Here is a 19,291-nt window from a genome sequence, read left to right as displayed (position 1 = left end):
ACAGTCTGTAGGGTTAATCAGGATAGTGCAATAAAGAAAAAACATCCAGTGAGCGGCAGTTCTGTGAACAGAAACGCCTTGTTGATAAAAGAGGTCAAGGGAGAATGGCCAGACTGGTTCAAGCTGACAGTAACTTAAATAACCACACTGTACAACTGTGGTGAGCAGAAGAGCATCTCAGAATGCACAACACATCAAACCTTGAGGCAGATGGGCTACAACAGCAGTAGACCACATGGGGTTCCAGTTCTGTCAGCCAAGAACAGAAAGCCGAGGCTACAGTGGGCACAGGCTCCCCAAAACTGGACAGTTGAAGACTGGAAAAATGTAGCCTGGTCTGATGAATCTCGATTTCTGCTGAGGCACACAGATGGTAGGGTCAGAATTTCACCCCAACAGCATGAATCCATGGACCCAACCTGCCTTGTGTCAACAGTTTAGGCTGGTGGAGGTGGTGTAATGGTGTGGGGCATGTTTTCTTGGCACACTTTGGGCCCGTTAATACCAATCAATCATCGCTTGAATGCCACAGCCTATTTGAATATTGAGTTGCTGACCATGTGCATTCCTTCATGGCCACAATTTACCCATCTTCTAATGGCTACTTCCACCATGATAATGCACCATGTCACAAAGCAAAAATCATCTCAAACTGGTTTCATGAACATGACAATGAGTTCAGTGTTCTTCAGTGGCCTTCCCAGTCACTGGCTCTAAGTCCAAAAGCACCTGAAAAATCTGCAGGAATTGCACGATGCAATCACGTCAACATGGACCAGAATCTCAAAGGAATATTTCCAACTTCTTGTGGTATACATGTCATGAAGAATTTTTGAAAGCAAAGGGAGGCCCTACCCAGTATAGTGTTATATTAGTATAGTGTTCCTAATAAAGTGCTTGGTGAGTGCCTATATATATATATATATATATATATATATATATATATATATATATATATACACACACACACACACACACACACACACACACACACCACAGCATATTAAATATATTTAAACCAAACTGTATGTCTGTAATTAATAAAATTAGTGACACATACACAAATAGCATCCATCACAACACTCGGAATATTCAGTCTTTCAATTACAAGCACACAGATGTTTAGTTGTGAGAATCCTGTGGCTATAATTAATTGGGCCGACAAGAAAGCACCACGAGTTGCCAGTCAGACCCCAAATGGTCCCCAGAGCTGATACTGTTGTTCGTCCAACTTCTAAATGAGGGCATTCATCTGTCATGTCACCGATGGCACAGAAATGGCCTTGGCCTATTCTCAACCTTAGTACCGCCCCATTTTCAAGCGAATAAAATTGGTAGAAGAGATTGGCTTTGAGTTTTAATGTGACATAAAAAAAAGAAAACAACAAGCCTGGAAGAATGACACACCATGGAGACACCATGTGCAGCCAGAGTGGCAGAACTGCTGTCAGCCTAATAGGCTGACTATTGCAATAATAGACAAAAAAAGTGCTTAATGAAGAATCTACTCACCTGAAAAACTGCCGAGCTTTGGCGCAGTCATATCGCCGCCATCATAGATCTCTAAGGAATCCCAGTTATGCTCCGTAGCAAAGCTTATGACTTGGATCTGGGAGACACCCGGGATGAATGGGTTACTTTTACATACATACAAATAAGAGCTAATGAAATTTACCAACATTTTAATTAAAAGAGTTCTCATTTCATAACACGGTCTAGTATAAAAAGATGTGAATTATGCCTCATAAAGGATTAAGCAAACAAATTTCAGTTCTGCATATTTTGCATTTAGATCTTTTTGAATATTCATCAGAACGAGCTTACGCATCATTTTCTCATCCTGCTAAATCTCTGTGCACTTGCATAATGTTCACATGCTATCTCCTGTGCTGCCATCGGCACCAAGCCTCTTTTTCTCCCCACTCTAAAATTAGCTGGTGTAATTCAGCCTGCTTGCAGTGGGGTGAAATGTGTTCCCGGACAAAATGTGTTCCAGTCTGCTGTGTCGTCGGCTCTGGCTTATTGCTTTTGATGAGCTCCTGTGCTTTTTTTTTCCCTTTTCCTTTTCTTCACTTGCCTGAATCCCGGCTCCTTCGGTGACGCTGATTCTCCATACACAGTTCAGGCTGTTCCCATAGGGCTCGGGGAAGCCGGGGGAGAGGATGGTGCCTCGCCTCTCTGTCATATTCCCACTGCACGGAACTGTAGGAGGAAAAGACCTCAGTGTAGTGAGACAAGCGTCTTTTTTTGCACAGGATGCTAGAACTATGCTTACTATGGCCCTGCTTAAAATATCATCCACCCATGCAAAAAGTCTTTCTATGGGAACTTGTGTTTTACTGAAAAATATCACTGACTACATCGCTGAATGACACATGAAGGTAGCATGTGTCATAGAATTCATTAATTTAAGCCAACGATGCATAGCTCATGAGTTACTAGAATGTGTCATTGGGAAAATCTCCATCACACAGTTCAAGAGCTAAAAGAAAAATCCCAAGATCATGTTATCAGAACAGTCTAACAGAAGGAACTGAATGAAACTCTAATATATAGACCTGGAGCTATGTGGAAGTGACCCAGAACTTCACGTTAAATTTTAAGAAAGGCTCTAGGTTAAGAAGTATATCCCATTGGGCTGCCATGATAAATCAGAGTAAATACTGCTTTTTTTTGCCCTTAAGCCTTGCTTGGCTAATATATCAGGAAATCTCCAAATCCTGTTCAGGTCTATGGGTTTGTTCTCTAAAGGTTATGATCCTTCATCCACAATTTCTTTAAAAGATTGTTATATTTTTAGAAACAGTCCACTTGTTCTTCATTTAGCATATCCCAGTTGCCTTTGAGTTCTGGCACACAGATGAAGTGGTAAAAGCGCAAGGTCAGTCGTATTCTATTCTCCCAGAGCACATTAGAGGTTTGGAGGTTAAGTCCCTCACTTAAGGGCAAATAACTCTGTGAATTAGGCCATGGTTCAGGCTGCAAATGTCAATCCGGCATGCATTAAAAGTTCAAACCCCTCTCCACAGCTTCCATCTGCATCCCCCTTCACGCTGAGCTCCTTTCAATTGTTTTTCTTTCCTGAATAAAGCATAAACAAAGCAAAAAATCAGGACAAAGCTTACCTATGCAACTGGGGATGGTGTCGTTCCATTGTGCCAACGCATTGGGGACAGAGTGGCACTTAATGGCTTTGGATCCCTGTAGCAGGTATCCCGGGCTGCACTCGAATCGAACAATGGAGCCAGCGGAGAATTCCGAACCAATACGCCTGCCGTATCTGGGCTCGGGGATGGAACTGCATTGCGTGTCACTGGTGCGTGGAACCGCTAGACAGGTGCAAATGGATTTCTAATCAAAACAGAGCAGATGCCCCAAGAGGCACCTCATCCACACACGCAAAATCCTCTTTTATTTGCAGTGTTTTTCAGAGCCGTGTTATTGTAATGAGAAATATGAAAATGCATGATGAGTCATTGTGAACAGTTAGAATATGTCATTTTATACCTTGGAGGAGTCCTAACTAGAGCATCTTAGCTCAATCTGAGTTCACTGATGTTGCCTGAATTTCACATGACTTATGAGGATGCGTACAAGCAAGTTGCCTCCATGTGCCAAATGAACTGTCCTAACTGTCAGAAAGTATTTCTTGCATGCTGCTGTCCATTCCATACCGTGCTCAATAAGACAGTGAAAAGTGGTAAAAAGAGAAAAATTGAGCACACTATGGTCTGCAATATGTGTGCAGTGAAATCTACCCATTAAACATCCTTTAATAGATCAGCATTTTTTATGAAGCAGCTGACAAAGCCAGCTTTGAAAAACTGCATGATTCACATGTCGTCTTTATTACTTCTTTGAAACCAGAGGCAAAAATTTCTTGACATGTTCTCCCTCAGCCAGGAACAGACATTTACATATACATTAACACATTAATACATTAAGTCCTGCTGAAGGAATATCCCCAGTGTGGACCCTGCTTTCACCACCTTAAAAAAAAATCATAAAAAGGTGCACAGGAATCATTTCCCCATTCAACTGCATTACAAATCATATCAGATTAGCTCTTTTGAGTCAATTGTACCTCAGTTGTGACAATCCGCTGGTTCCCCTGGATGAACCCTGGCCTGACTCTGGCAATACTGATGAACATTCACTCAGGCTAGTACTTTTGATATTATACCAATACAGTTTAAAAATGTATATAATCATCTTAATTATTAGCAACAGGAAAACATATTTGCATAAATAAATACACAAAGCTGTGACCCTGACCAGGCACTTACTAACAATGAAGGAACGAATGCTGTAAATGCATAATTCAGGTTACTGAATGTGGTCTTTATTTCTCCTGTGAGTTTCATATCTACCTGCTTACTCGTGTGCCTTCTATTCATATTTCATTCCAAATAATGTATTTGTATTCGGTTCCCTATTCAGTTCCCTATAAAATAAATAAATAAGCACATTTTTGTTCAACCCGTAGGAGAACACAGGTGAAATAGATGGACAGATAGGATACCAGGGAGGGATAATGTGTTCAAGTTTAGAAGATTACAAACAGATTATACATCTCCTTAAGACCATGCTTTTCATGAGACATGAAGGCGTGCATACCTTGGTAAACAAAATGGAATCCCCTGGCAGAAGGGCCACTCTTGGCGGTGAACCTCAGCATGATCTGGTTTGAAGTGGCCAAAGGCAAGGTCTCGCCTGCAATACAGAGTTATGCCAAATAATCACATTTAACTCCCTGAGAGTGGCACGTGGCAGTAAATGTCCTGTAATAAACCACAGTGAGTCACTATATAAGATGGAGCTACTATAAAAGACGGATGGCTTAATAACCAAACTGTCCCTTCTGGACATGCTGAAAGGTAGTGGAGAGAGAGATGTGGAGAAGTAGCGCTTGCACGTCTACAGATTAATAGCCAAAGGAAACACTGGTCTCTCTCCTGGGTATAAAAACCCAAGCTATGAACAATGAGCCAACGTAGTTTCCTCACCCTATCTCCAGTCTGGGTACTGACTTAATGGCACTACAAAACCACATCAAATGTCACATCATTATATCATTAGACATTATTTTACTTAATGCTTATGCTACCTTCGTAATGTCACTTTAGATACCCCAGTTGATATAGAGGTTTGGTTTTTAGTGTTTCCTGAGCTGAAGTACAAAGTAAAAAAAAACTTGGGGGGGGGCAGGGGTGCGGGGGGGCTAAAAAGTTACTATGTAGAAATATTTAATTATGAAATTTCACCTTCTCTCAGATCACTCCTGCTAGAATAATGTATACTCTAGCATTTTCAGTGTTATGTTAGCTTCATGCTAATAGCATTGTACCTCGCCACTTTGGTGTGATACTTACAGTACTAAAGAGGCCAGTAACAACCAACTGAATGATGGATTCATTATTCTTAAAGAACATTAAATATTATTTATATACATTACAGTTTTATAATGAATTTTTAAGTATTAATTTCTATAGTGAATGGTCTCCCTCACACTCAGTGCTAGCATATCAGTTAGCCTATATCATAGCTGCACTCAGTTTTGATTTGGCTAAAATTTGGTGATTTCTAAAAATGTTTCTGGCAAAATTATTGACAATCCCTGAAGAATATTCATAATAAATACAAGCAAATTGACCTCCTTGAAAAGAAATCTGTATTTGTGCTCAGTCACCAGGAGTTGCACACAAAAAAGAGATAAAGATTTAAAAAAATAGAGAGAAAGATAAATGATTGCTATCACAAAAAGAGACTATTACTGACCTGCAAAAGTCAGTGATGGATAAAATAAATAAATAGATAAAATGCATCTTGTGGCATACAAATATCAATTCAATAATTTGTATTGTAAAAATTATTGTATTATTACAGCATTATTATAGTCATCTTAATTTTATATATACAGTTTTACAGTTCACTGTAAGTTGCAACTCATGCTAAAATGCAAAAAAAAAAAAAAAAAAAAAAAAGTATTATAGTCCTGAAAGTATGATGCAGCCTAACCAAACCACTCACTAGATCCCAAATGTGCCTGAAAATATTCCAAAAACAAGCGTTTTCTGTTAAGTCATTGAAAAAAAGAAGAAAAAGAAATTTCTGCGATGCTAATGATGAGCAACACGCTCAGCGGAACCTGCAGGGTTAACGACTCTAGCATGAAAAGACAGGCCTGGCAGGATTTCTGGCCCGCTGGGCTCAAAGGCTGAGACAGAATTTACAGCACATCTTTGAGGGATTATATTGTTGCACGGTGGACCATAAAAAGAAGAAAGCATCAAAGTGCCATACAGATAGTTTATGTCCAATGGCCTTCATCAATCCTAGGAAGAATCCAGAATTAAGGGCAATTTCTTTCTAGGCATTCTACTACCTTCAGACATTAACGGCAAACTCCACAATAAAGCCGCATGGTACTGTGCCTAAAATACAAATTTATTTTAAATGTAGAACTGCAAGAACAAACAGATCTGAGTGTAAAAGTTAAAGACCAGTGGATTAAAGAAAAACTTTACTATCAAAAAAAAATAGCTCAAGTTGACTGCACTGTTCAACAGGAAATCATGTCAAGTTCAAAATAAGTTAAAATGATTAGAAAAGACATGGTTAAGCAGTGCCCCCACAGCGCCCATCTTTTCTTCCCCGAATAAAGCCATTAAGTCCCATTCATGACTCCCTTTCCTGCTAAATTGCACACACTTAATTGTCTTCCCTGCTTAGTGCAAAGGCTGCACATGCCAGCTCATTTTTTCATCCCCCCCAAAGGATTTGTGCATTTCAAAGCAAACCCAAATCAACAACAAATGCTAAGGACAAGGTAAAGCTATTACTTACCAGAATGAGAGCCAGCTAGGGAGCTCAGCAGCCTGGCATTGTGATTTGGCCCATCAAACAGTTCGACTGAGTCATTCATAGCTGTCTGGAAATAGGCAAACTGCCCGAAGACCACTGAGGAGAAAAATAAATAAAATGGGCAGAGCCCGTCACTGTTATATGCACTACAGCAGAGAGGTACACCTAAATAAAGTGCTTAGACATTTTATAAATTTCACCACATACACACATCCTTCAGACAGGTGACTTTATGTGTGAATAAATGCTCATCCTGCACACTGTGCTCATCCATCTATGTTACAGACGTTAGACTGTAGTCTTCGCTCTTCTAACACTCCTGATCTAGTTGGACAGTTTGCATTACCTCATCGTACAGTTTTTCATTGTATTACATGTGTACAGTCTGTAAGTCTGTTACTAAGGAATATTTTTATCATGTCTCAAAAACGTATATTAATGTGTGAATGTGTGTGTGCATAAGGTCCTGTATTCCTGGGACAGGCTCCAAAACCACTGTGACCCGGACCAGGGTAAAGCACTTACTGAAGATGAATGAATGAATACAAATAGTTAATACTTATTTTCCAGATATTGTTATTTGAAACAAATTGTTTAGTTGTTTGCAAAATCCTGATATGAAGTTCCAGTCCTGTCAGGCTACACTGGACATAGCTTCAGCAAAACTGGACAGTTGAAGATTGGAGGGCGGGAATCACTTTTTTCGATCTTCTTTTTCCAATCTTCAACTGTCCAGTTTTCAGCCTGTACCCAGTGTGGCCTCAGATTTCTTTTTTATGGCAGATAGCAGTGGAACTTCTGCTGTTGTAAACCATCCACCTAAAGGTTCACGTTTTGCAGATTTTGAGATAAACAGTGAGTACTTGAGTTACTGTAACCCGTCCTTTCAGCTCAAACCAGGCTGGCCATTCTTCTCTGACCTCTCTCATCAACACGGTGTAAACCTCTGTGTGTTATATTTTGCTGAATTCTCAAATCTGATAGGTCAGAAGGCGGGCTGTTATTTAACAAAGAAAAACCTATTTAAAGGAGGAGTCTCCAGTGTCAGCACTTTGTAACAGTCAGTAGGTTTTCCACCGTGGAGAAGTCTTCAGGACTGACGACTTTGTGCTTTCCGGTTTTCTGTAACATTTATTAAGTCTTAATAACTTCAAGAGAGAGCAGAAAAAGAAAGAGAGAGGGAATGACTATTTACATCTCTTATAATGTAAGTGTCTCATGGACATTTCATAAAGTTAAATGTAACTATATATGTTTAAAAGCGTGATGCGTCGTTCATTAATAAATTAAAAAAGGTAATCGTTTGCAATCGCTGGGGTAAAAGATGAATAAGACATTTCAGGCCATGCTTACTTAAACAAGCTGCTTCGTTTGGGGTTGGATCACACCACCCTGTCACCCTGGATCATTTTCCTACAACAGCACACCCTGCTGTGTTTTCCTTACTTATAGTGTAGATGCCTATATGTCTGTGTGGGACTTTTGAGTTTAGTTTGAGTTAAGACTTTTATTATGACACATTTATTTTGAGACTCGCATTGAGTTAATTGAGTTTCCTGTTCTAAGAAAAAGTTGTCAATGCCACTTCTGTGCTGCAGCAGTGTAATGTGCTCCATGCGGTTATGAGCATTCTAGTTATGTTTTTGGTGTTTTATGTGTGATGAGTGTTTGAGTTAGCTATTCTGTGCTAATGTAGCAGTCCCAGCAGATTTGTCATTTCATCATTAATCTACTCATCGTATCTGCAAAACATCCAGTGAGGCCAGTGACAATGTCACTGTTTTGTATGCACTGCCCATGTTCGTACCGCTCCAGCACTATCATTACACCTGTAATGTAAGTGTTCACTCTGCAGGGAGCTGTGCATCGCCCTTGATCTCCAGCCAAGGCTTAGGTGATGTAAAGCTGTCAGGAGTGCCAGGGGTCATGCACGGCATGCTGGGAAGAGGGAGGCAGCCAATTACTGGTACAGGGCAAGTGTCAGGGCAGTTGGTGTGAGACATGGCCAGGCAGGGAGCCACAGAGAGACCCATCTCTATTATCTGCTCTTTAATTAGATGTTTGCCCTTGTCTTCTACGTGAGCCTGAGGGGAAACTCACACTGATTCTATGTAAATATCAGAGCTGGAGGATTTCCTCAATGCCTCCAGGTTCATCCCACGCAGCAGCCAGAGCTTTACATTTCACACTTTGTCAACATAGGGAAGATTTCTGAGTGTTTGATTTGTTCATTTTTTGCACTGGCATGACTTAAATGTAAATGTTTTAGATGTTCAATGTAAAAACACCTTATGTGAGTCTGTAAAGTTAACCTCTTAAACTTAATGGACCTGGGATGCTAATATTAGCTTATATGTGTGCATAATGTATTTCATCCAATTAAGGATTCTTGGACGTCTGGAGCCAAGAAAAATCTAATACATAAGAAGAACATTTAACACATAAAAGTGATGTGATACAGGCTCTTAAAATCATAATCCTGCACATGGCAATAATTACATTATATGCATATTAGAATCTAACAGGTAAGTTGCTTAATTTGGAACAATCACAGCAACCTGGAAAGTTCCAGATGGTGCCACTTAACATGCCTTATAGTGTAAATGGCTGTTTTGTATGCACTGCTCCACCACTATCATTACACCTGTGATGTAAGTGTTCACTCGGCAGGGAGCTGTGCATGTTATGTTCTGTACTTAGCAATGGCCGTCCCACTGACCTGATCCAACTCTGATTTAATAGTAATACAGCTGTATGACTATTTCATCCCAATACCACTACTACAACAACAATTAATAATAATAATAATAATGATAATAATAACTTTTTTATAGAACATTTCATACATGGGGTAGCTCAAAGTGCTGTACAAAGTAAATGACAAAATATAGATAAATATAGAATAAAATGAAATATACATAATAAAAAGAATCAAACTGGTTGAAGAATCAATCTTCAACTGTCCAGCTTCTTGGCTCACCGGAGTGGAACCTGATTTGGTCTTCTGCTGTTATAGCCCATCTGCCTTAAGGTTTGGCGTATTTTTCTGAGATGCTTTTCTGCTCACCATGGTTGTTAAGAGTGGTTATTTGAGTTACCGAATCATTCAATCATTCTCCTCTTCCCTCTGTCATCAACAAGACGTCTCTGCCAACAGACCTACCGCTCACTGGATTTTTTTTGTTTGTTTGTTTTTCGAACCGTTCTTTCTAAACTCTATAGACTGTTACGTGTGGAAAAATCCAAGGAGATCAGCAGTTTCTAAAATTCTAAATACAGCCTGTCTGGCACCAACAACCATGCCATGGGCAAAGTCATTCTGTTCACACATTCTGATTTTTGATGTGAGCATTAACTGAATCTCTATTTGCATGATTTTATGCATTGCACTCCATATCTTGGGTATAGATGTTCCCCTTAAAGTGGCCGGTATGGGTATGCAGTAAATGCCATTACCAATGTTACAGACCAGTATCAGATGGTAACATCCTAAATATTTTGTTGTAAAATATACCTTTGTTTCAGCACCTGAGGAGAAATGCATTTATCTCCATGATTACATGAAGCCATGCCACTATGAAATGAAACGGCTCAGTTGGCAACACCAAAATAAAATAAGCGAGCTCAAAATTCTTTATTTACTCACCAAACTCTCCGGAGACGGTGATGAAGTAGGAGCATGTCTGGCCTGTAGTGTAATTGTGTGGATAGTTTGGAGATAGCACAACTCCCTCTGATCCTGTGTACTGTCCACCGCATGGAGCTAAGAAGAGAATCAGATCCCTGTGTTAACCACTCAGCATATCACTGTGTATTTATCCAATTAAGGATCGTCTAGAGCCAAGATATTTCTAATGCAGAAGATTCACAATGTATAGGAGAGTAGGAAAGCTGATATGCTCATGATGGCAAGTTAGTAGTCTAGCACAGACAAACTATGCCTTAGGCATGTCTATATTCACCACACTAATATCACTGAGATTTCATAAATAAATAAATAAATAAAAAATCATATTCCTTTACTCTGCAATCAAATATAAAAACAGTACATTAAAAATATTACCGCATTACCATTACCTAAATTGCTTATCTCACAAGGAGAATGAGGCTGCTGTTCCTGTTCAGTGTGTTAAATGGATTTTAATAATATGTCACTTCAAGACTTCATCGTAGTGCAAGTACTTCCAGCAATGTTATAGCTCTTTATAGCGCTGGTCTAACTGTTCTATATAAATGATGAGGCACAGCATGAAGCAATAACTCGATATCAGGGCACCTAATAACCAACCGAGTGTACAGGTCTGAAACTCACCAGACAAAGCAAGCCAATAATATCTCACTGAAAGCTGTATTTACCTTTGTTTTGTTTTGCTTTAACATCGATTTTATGCTCATTGTAATGCTTTGTGTCGCTGCTAAAACAGCCGGCAGTTTAACCATCATGATTGTTCTTTCCAAAGATTAGAAAAACAACCACAGCAAATGGGAGTTATTGCAGTAACACTGAATGCTCATACAAGTAAGAATGAAATTTGAATGAAAAATGAAATTTGCCTGTACATGAAGATAGAGGTTACTATAAATAAGTGCAATTGATCAGGTTTAGTCCAGAGGCCAGAGATTTTGCATGTATTATATGCTTAGATAAGAATGACATACAAAAGTGCATTGTTGCCATTTAGGAAAAAAAAAATCTCATTATTACGAGAGAACGTATCTTGATAGAAGAAAACACTGCGTTACCAGAAAAGTATCTTGTTACAAGAAAAGGATCACACTATTGTAAGAAAACATCTCATTATTAGTATAAGTATTAGTAGAGAAAAGTATCTTGTTACTACAAGAAAACATTGAGGTATTGAGATTGAGATTGAGATTTCTTGCACTAACAGGTTGCTGATGGGGATTTTTTTCCCCTTACATGACAGCAATGCACTTCCTGGATGACAAACTAAGGACAGAGGACAGATGTTTATAAGAGAATCACTGAGAGCTTCTCAGCAGGATCTTTGATACTTAATAAAAGTACCTGGATATAAATATAAGGTCATATATACAGTCAAAAGGGACATGGTTTTCAAAGTCAACTCTAGCCACTAACCCTCTAGACAAGCCATGATGAGACTTACTGACAGTTGTCTACTGCATTTTAAGATCTTGTCATTTTATTTTACATTAATTCTACTGTGTATTATAAACATCTTTTCCCCAATTTTCACTGTCTGTGCCCGGCCACTCCACCTGTGATCTTTCTCTTCTTGCCTTTCTCCTTTCATCCCTGTGCTCTTTGCTACAATGATCTTTGATTGAGATTCGCAGCACATCGAGTCTGAGCTAAGCCTGTGGGCTCGGGCACCCACTGCGCTGCTCCTTCATCTGATCACAATGCCACTGTGAGCACAAGGATGGAGGGAGAGAATAAAAAAAGTTACTGCCTGGGATGAAGCTCACATTCCTGGTAGTCTGCATATCAAACTCTCTTTTGCACCTTTGATCACTTCACCTTCACTCTACACTCCTTGTAGGAAGGCTGGAAGCAATACATATGTGCACTTTCATACACACAAATACCTTCACAGATGCCCACCAGACAAACACACACACACAAATTCCCATTTATAGCAGCACATATACACTTTCTTCTTGATTGATGCAACTGATGGATTAAGCTTTGTGTCAGAGTTCCCTTTTTATCAGTTTTCATAACTTGGACAAAAATAATTGTGAGATTAAATGTAAGAATCTTTTCAGCTGAATCAGTGCCTTAACAAAGCAAAAGGTCCCAGTAATTACTTTCAAATGCTTTCTTTATTAAGAGCTTTGGATTTTGACATTTTGTCCCTCTGAGTCATTTTTCTTGATATTTTCTCATCCATATTGAATAACATGGCTTTTCCCACTGACACAGTGACAAGACTGAACAATGACATTAATAAAAGAAATGAATTTTGGTTTCACTTTTAAATTTTAAGCAGACCTCAGAGACTGAGACTAGCAGACTTTTTCAAATCTGACAAAACTTCACAGTGTTGCGAAAAAAAAGGCTTTTTGTGTGTGTCAGCCGCATTTTTGACGCATGCTTCCATTACAAAGTATCTGAACCAAAATGTCAACGGAGCGAGATAAGAGTTAGCCAATATTTATGTAGGGAGACGGAGAGAAAACTGCAGGGAAATAAAGCGACAGACATGCTTTCTTCCACATGTTTTTCACCACACACCTCAGTTGAGTAGTGTTTTTTTTTTTCTTTCCATATTTTGAATTTAATAGATCTATGCTACAGAAAAAGTAATTTTAGTAAGTAAATCAGCACAGATCTGGTTAACTCTTCTCATACAATCTCATGCCATGAATGTATTCTTGAAAATAGGCATCAGGACAAGACCCTTACATACTGTTAGCATTGTTCTTATTTCAGCCAGGCTGGACATTGAGTTTAATCCAGCAATCCATGTGCTCATCCTGCATATGGGCTTCAAGACAAGAGTTGTGACTGCAGTTCAACCCTCTCGTACTCACTGGCCAATTACTTGCATGCAGAGACAGAGAGAGACAAAGAGACACAGACAGACAGACAGACAGTCTGAAGACTGAGAGAGAGAGAGAGGACACTGGAGCATGGGAGAGAGAGAGAGAGAGAGACAGACACAGGAAAGAGAGGTAAAGAAACCACTCACTGCTGCATTTTCCAAATGCAGAATACAGACATGTGTATACCAGTGTAATTTGGTGTAATTCATATTTCATGTGCTGCCATTCCCTTGCTGTGAGCTTGTGCTGCCTCTGGAAGGTGCTGTTCCACCACTCTACATCCCTCCACCAATTCACTGCCATGAAAGATTCCTCACGCTCCAGCACAGAGACAGTCTTTTAGTTACTATGGAAACGAATAAAAGACCCGTTTGGGTGAGAGAAACAAGGGGGGGAGGGGGGAGAGAATCCTTCATTATTTAAAGGAATCTCACTCCTTTAGTTTTGTCTAAAAGCCCAAGGAAGTGGTGAACAGTGCATCAGCAGTCAGAGAGGAGAGAGAAAAATCACAGTACATAAAACAGCACACGGCCACTGACTCCTCATCTGCTAACCATTAAAAATAAAGTAGCAGTCTCGCATCAGTCGCATTTCTCTTCTTAACCTGCCATTAATGATACCAAGATACAGCCAGCAGATCACATCAGTCTTGCTCAAGGGCCTTAAACTTGTCACGCTTATTAAACTGGCAGAGCAGACGTTTATCTGTTGTTAGAAGGTTAAATGGGAAAATGTGAGGTTGCACTTATCATGGGGTGAAAGCACAGAATAAAGAAACCTCAGACAAATCTGACCGATAACGCTGGAAACATTAGGCATAACCCAGGAGTGGGGCTTAACATTCATATGGAGTCTTCCTCGTCTTCCTGATCTGCATATCTGCCATGAGACTGCCTGCCTCCTCTGAAGCTTTGGAAGGAAAGCAGGAAAATTCTGCCTTGCTCACAGTCTGATGTCTCTCTGTCATATTAAAACTGAGTCCTTCCAACCAGCTTTCTAACACTGGGCAATGCTTTAAAATGACTCCGTACTACATTATAAACACATTTTTGGTAATGCTTTATCTTCTGTGTTCTCATTCCTAACCAGGCAAGTGTAAGGAACAAATCTCCAATGTACTTGGTGAGCACCAAAACTGTTCACTCCACTACCATTCCACTAAAACTCCAAAACCTGACCCCAAAAATTCGACTTACTGTAAGTTGTGATGTAAATCCTAACCTATAACTCTGCAGTTAGATGAGAGATGGGAGTGTCTTCACAATGTACACATGGCTGTCACACAAGTTGAGTTTGATCATTACTAGATCACATGACTGCAACGTGTGTAGGACCTCAGTGACATAACTGAAAGCCCCAGAAGCATTGCTTCTCTGATCAGTCATTATAACCTCATCTATAGTTTACTGTTCATTTTAAACTCATGTGTGTGTATTTTCTGGAGTGTTCCGCTGAAGAATAAGAAGAAAACCTTTTTGCACATTGCCACGCAACTCACAGACTGACAGCCCATAGTAAGTGTAGTAACGGTTTCAGTGTAACAAACTATTGCTAGAATTGGAATTTTATGTTTATCACAAAGAGTGATACAAACAGTGAAATGTATCAGTGCTGTAGTACTACATATCTGCACTCTTGGAACGCTGCTTGTCCAATCAAATTAGTGGACTGGAACTAAATATTATGTAAAAGTATATATTACATTATTGCAGTCTTATATATTCTTATATATTGTTCCTAGCTGTGTTTTACCTACAACTGAAATTGTGCTGTAAAAATAACAAGTGTTGTTACTCTAGTTTTACTGCATCCATCAGGAAACTATACATTTCTTTTTGTACTACATATTGTGAATTAGCTATACCTGTATCGCTATATTTTAGGTAAAAGTTCAGGACCTTTAATACCATAAGTTTTAGTGATTTCTTTTTTTCAATTTAATAGACATTATTTTATAGATTTGGTAGTGCGGTGTAAAGGCATTAAAAAGTTTGTGAAACTATCACCAATTCCATTGAAAGTGAATCTAATTTCAAGGGTAGTTAGATTTTTTTTAATGTCTTACAAAATGCAAAATAGTTTTGCCTCTATGAAGAAGTACCAGGCTAAGAGGAACTTTTACGGGAAGCAATGATGTTATAAAATCTCTGCACATTAGACATTACTGTGCAAAAAACTCAGGGAGCCTACATATATATATAAATAATATAAATTTTATCCTACACGCCGATTTTCTGCCCTGGTGCGCCAGTAGAAAAGAAACAAATTAGTTTTCTAAGCAATATTTTAAAAATGTTTTTAAAAATGTATTTTGTTAAATAATGGAATAATGGAGCATATTAAGTATTGTTAATATAATTAAGTATTTAATATAATTAAATTTGTTTGCCATGGTACTCCCCATCTTTTTAAAGGAAAATTAATATAGACATAATAGTAAGTTTCAGGTTTTCTCCACTTGAGTTACTCGTGGTGCTACTTAAGTTTTGTAACACACGTTTACCCAGTTTACATCTTAACAGACTGTAAAATAAAGTGTTGATCTTTTTTTGCACAACATTAGGTTTACATGTTGTTAGCATATAAACAGCAGATGCATATGCTAACAGTATGTGCAGCTGGGGTCACTAATTTAACTAATGGGGGTGCATCAGGCATCATTAACTCTTTCATTATGTTATTAAACCCATTAACCTAGCCTATGGCCTTTTCCCCATTAGATATAATTTTCATTTTTCACACCTTGTACTAAGCAAAAAAAAAAAAAAAAGTGTGCTGACGTTCTAAAAATGAAAACGTGACAGACAATAATAAGAAAATGGCCTATGAAACAGAGATGTTTACTTCACGTTCTCTTGCTTTGCAGAGTGATTCCAGAGTGCCATACTTGGTGAAGTGCAACTTGACACCTGCCCTCAACAGCTGAATTTTCAGTAGAGTGTTTAGGATCACCTCTGCTAAAAGGTTGCAAGTGCTAAAACAAGGCATTTAGCCTGTTATATCTTCTTTTTTAAGCCAGGGCTATTGATAAGTAAAGGCCATTGTGGTGGGAAATAAAAGCATAGTGAATCTCATCCGAGTTGACCAGACACACCACTCCATTTAACAAGCAAGTAAAAGGATTAACCTCCTAGTGCCCCATCTCCAAATCAATGGACCATGACAATCTCTGTTTATTCTTTCAGTGTAGCACTTTTCAAACAAACAGAACGAACAAAACAAATGGACTCAGAATGATACGCGACACATAGAATAGCAGATTTAATCTAATTGCAGTTAAACAGCTAGTAAAGTAGAGCAAACTGAGATGTGGTGAAAAGCTCACACTGATCCATTGTTCAGTACTCTCATTGGGTACACTTGAAAAGAGTGTTTGACCTCTAAATGAGTACAGTTATAATGCACTTCTAGTACTTCTAGCAGCTCACAATTCATGGGAAAAATCAATCCCAGGGCACTAAAACAGCATTACACTCCAATACACCTTCCCTGTTCAAAAGGTAGAGAAAGAGTGCATTTCACCAATTCCAGTGGATTCCATCACATACGGAAAAGCTTTATTTTTGTCTCTGCAAAACCAGCTTGCAACTGCAGTGGTAGCACTTATGGGCTTGTATTGAAAAAAAAAAAAGCTTCAAAGATGCAATAGATGCCATTTATTTATTTCTTAATTGTACATGTAACCTGTATAATATGTAGAACATGATTTTAAAAAAATTGTTTAAGCCATGGCTTCAGCATGACTATATTATGTGGCTGAGAAATTTTTCCCGTATGGAAAAATAGGTTATGATCCAGAGTGCTTATCTGTGTTTGGATGGGCCTCTTGTCAGTCATTTTATAGACACTCCCCAATGCCCTTTCACTCTACCCACATCTCAGTTTCAAACTGTTTAGTGCCCAGTGCAGCTGCACTTCAAAAAAAAAAACTGAATGGCAAGAAATGCAATACAACCCGAATAATCACTGGCAATGCTTTTGTATGATGGGGATGAAGCTGGATGCAGAATTAGCGACGTTGCTCGTGGACAGGTCTGTAAACTCAATCAGCTTGGCTTTCAAGCAGTTGAATAGCCTATCATTTAGGGGAAAATTCTAACAGAGCTAATACCAGAGCTCAAAAATCTCAAAAGCTCATTAAACAACAACAAAAAAAAGGTAGGTAGGTTCTGGGGTGGAACTTTTTGTAAATGAGCAGGAAAGGGGGTGGACTCTAGAAGAACACAATACATTCAAATCTCATTCAACTCCACCTACTTAACTGGTGCCAGGTTTTTACAGGCGAGCAAGCAGTCAGATATTAAGTTCACAGGGCAAAGATAGATAGGTGTTCATCTTTAGTAACTGTCTGGTCATGGTCATGGTGGTTTAAATTAGGCTACTAATTGGATTATATTTTGGGAAATAGCACAAAATAAATCCATTACAAAATAAATAATAACTGCGCAAGTGGAATCTTGTTAATTCACAGTCAGTTCTGTGGGGTTCTTTCCAGTTTTTCTGGGGGCATTCATATTTAATTAAAAAAAAAAAATCCCCTTTCCAGTTTAGGCTACACCCACTTCAGATAACACCCCTACTGTAGTAGTATTGTCTGAATTTATATGAAAACTATCTTTGAGACATACCCAATCTTGCCTCATAAGTAATGGCCTGTGATGGTGATGATAGATGCATAAAAACCTGCAACGACCTCATATGCTTCACCTGATGCAACCATACCACTCTAACAGCTATTACCGAGCAACTACCACGTCAGTCACTGCTGTGCTGACAATGGTCTGCCGCCCAAATATCCAATCAGTCGTGGTCCTGTGGTGGCCTCTTTCTGCTGATGGACAGGGTAGAGGTGGCTAGAGGTGGGCTACGAATTGCACATTGCTATGTGTTAGATGTGGCTGAAAAAAGGGTATAAAAATAAGGGTATACAATTCAAACATGTACGAGAGTTATAACAGTTTATATTAGGTGTGTAATGCAATACTACTATATGTAACTGTTTAGTACTCCAGATACTTTATATCTGTATTCAAATTTAAACCTGAAGTATTATTATTATTATTATTATTATTATTATTATTATTACTACTACTACTAAATATGAACCTTACTGCTATGCCCTGAGAAACATTGGGGGGAAATTTTTTTTTTAAATGTCTGAATTCTGGATCTGACAGTTCCTCAACCTCAGCTAGCTGTCACTTTGGTTTATAACTGAGCTCAAGTAGAGATGTGCTCGGGACTATTTGTTTAATCCCACTTCCACAATTATTAGTTAGTTTGTACCTGCTCACAATATTTTGTAACAAATTTAGTTGTTTTTATTTAGTAGCCTAATCTAAACCACCACAACCCTGACCAGACAGTTACTAAGGATGAACAAATGAGCACTAAATGCACTTTGTATGTAAATAAATGTGGTCTTTTCTTCATATCTGACTGCTCACCCACATGAAATTAAAATCTAACTTCTGTGACTTTTTTGTTGCATTCTTTGGGATCCCAGTCTCAATGCACACCTCTAGACACAAGCTTTAAAAACAAACGAAAAAAAAAAAAAAAATGGTGCACCTCCAATTCATGTCTGTATTTGTATCTGTTTAGACACAATATCTGTTTATAATGAATGTATTCATGGTCGACTACATCCCTAGTTCACATATATTCCGCATTATCATGAGTCTAAGCTCAAAGTATTGCATGGAAGAGATATAAACATGTAATAGAGAGTACAACTCCCAAAAAAGCTGCTGTCATATCATTGGATTATAGTGCTCTCTGTGTGTGAATGTGTGTGTGTTTGGCAGTAAAAGCAGTTGAGCTGATGGTTGCTCTGTCATACAGAACCACTGCTTGATACTAGCTCTGCTGTGCAAGAGAGAAAGAGAGTGAGTCA

At 38.7% G+C, this 19,291-nt stretch overlaps 1 protein-coding gene across 3 annotated transcripts in view; it reads right to left on the bottom strand.

Moving 5' to 3' along the window:
- Positions 1–19,291, bottom strand: part of csmd1a (CUB and Sushi multiple domains 1a) — a 359,856-nt gene that overhangs the window by 60,355 nt on the left and 280,210 nt on the right. For all 3 annotated transcript variants that reach the window (XM_053232461.1, XM_053232459.1, XM_053232460.1), the window contains exons 31-36: positions 10,511–10,627; positions 6,847–6,960; positions 4,618–4,713; positions 3,126–3,329; positions 2,078–2,202; positions 1,513–1,609 (exon numbers count right to left, since the gene is read on the bottom strand). In XM_053232461.1, the coding sequence (XP_053088436.1) occupies positions 1,513–1,609; positions 2,078–2,202; positions 3,126–3,329; positions 4,618–4,713; positions 6,847–6,960; positions 10,511–10,627 (753 nt within the window). The remainder of the gene's footprint in view (positions 1–1,512; positions 1,610–2,077; positions 2,203–3,125; positions 3,330–4,617; positions 4,714–6,846; positions 6,961–10,510; positions 10,628–19,291) is intronic.

The sequence above is a fragment of the Pangasianodon hypophthalmus genome, chromosome 3 (assembly GCF_027358585.1).
Source record: "Pangasianodon hypophthalmus isolate fPanHyp1 chromosome 3, fPanHyp1.pri, whole genome shotgun sequence".
NCBI classification, from domain to species: Eukaryota; Metazoa; Chordata; class Actinopteri; order Siluriformes; family Pangasiidae; genus Pangasianodon; species Pangasianodon hypophthalmus.
The sequence above is the reverse complement of the archived record's forward strand: the minus strand, read 5'-3'. Positions and strand labels throughout refer to the sequence as shown.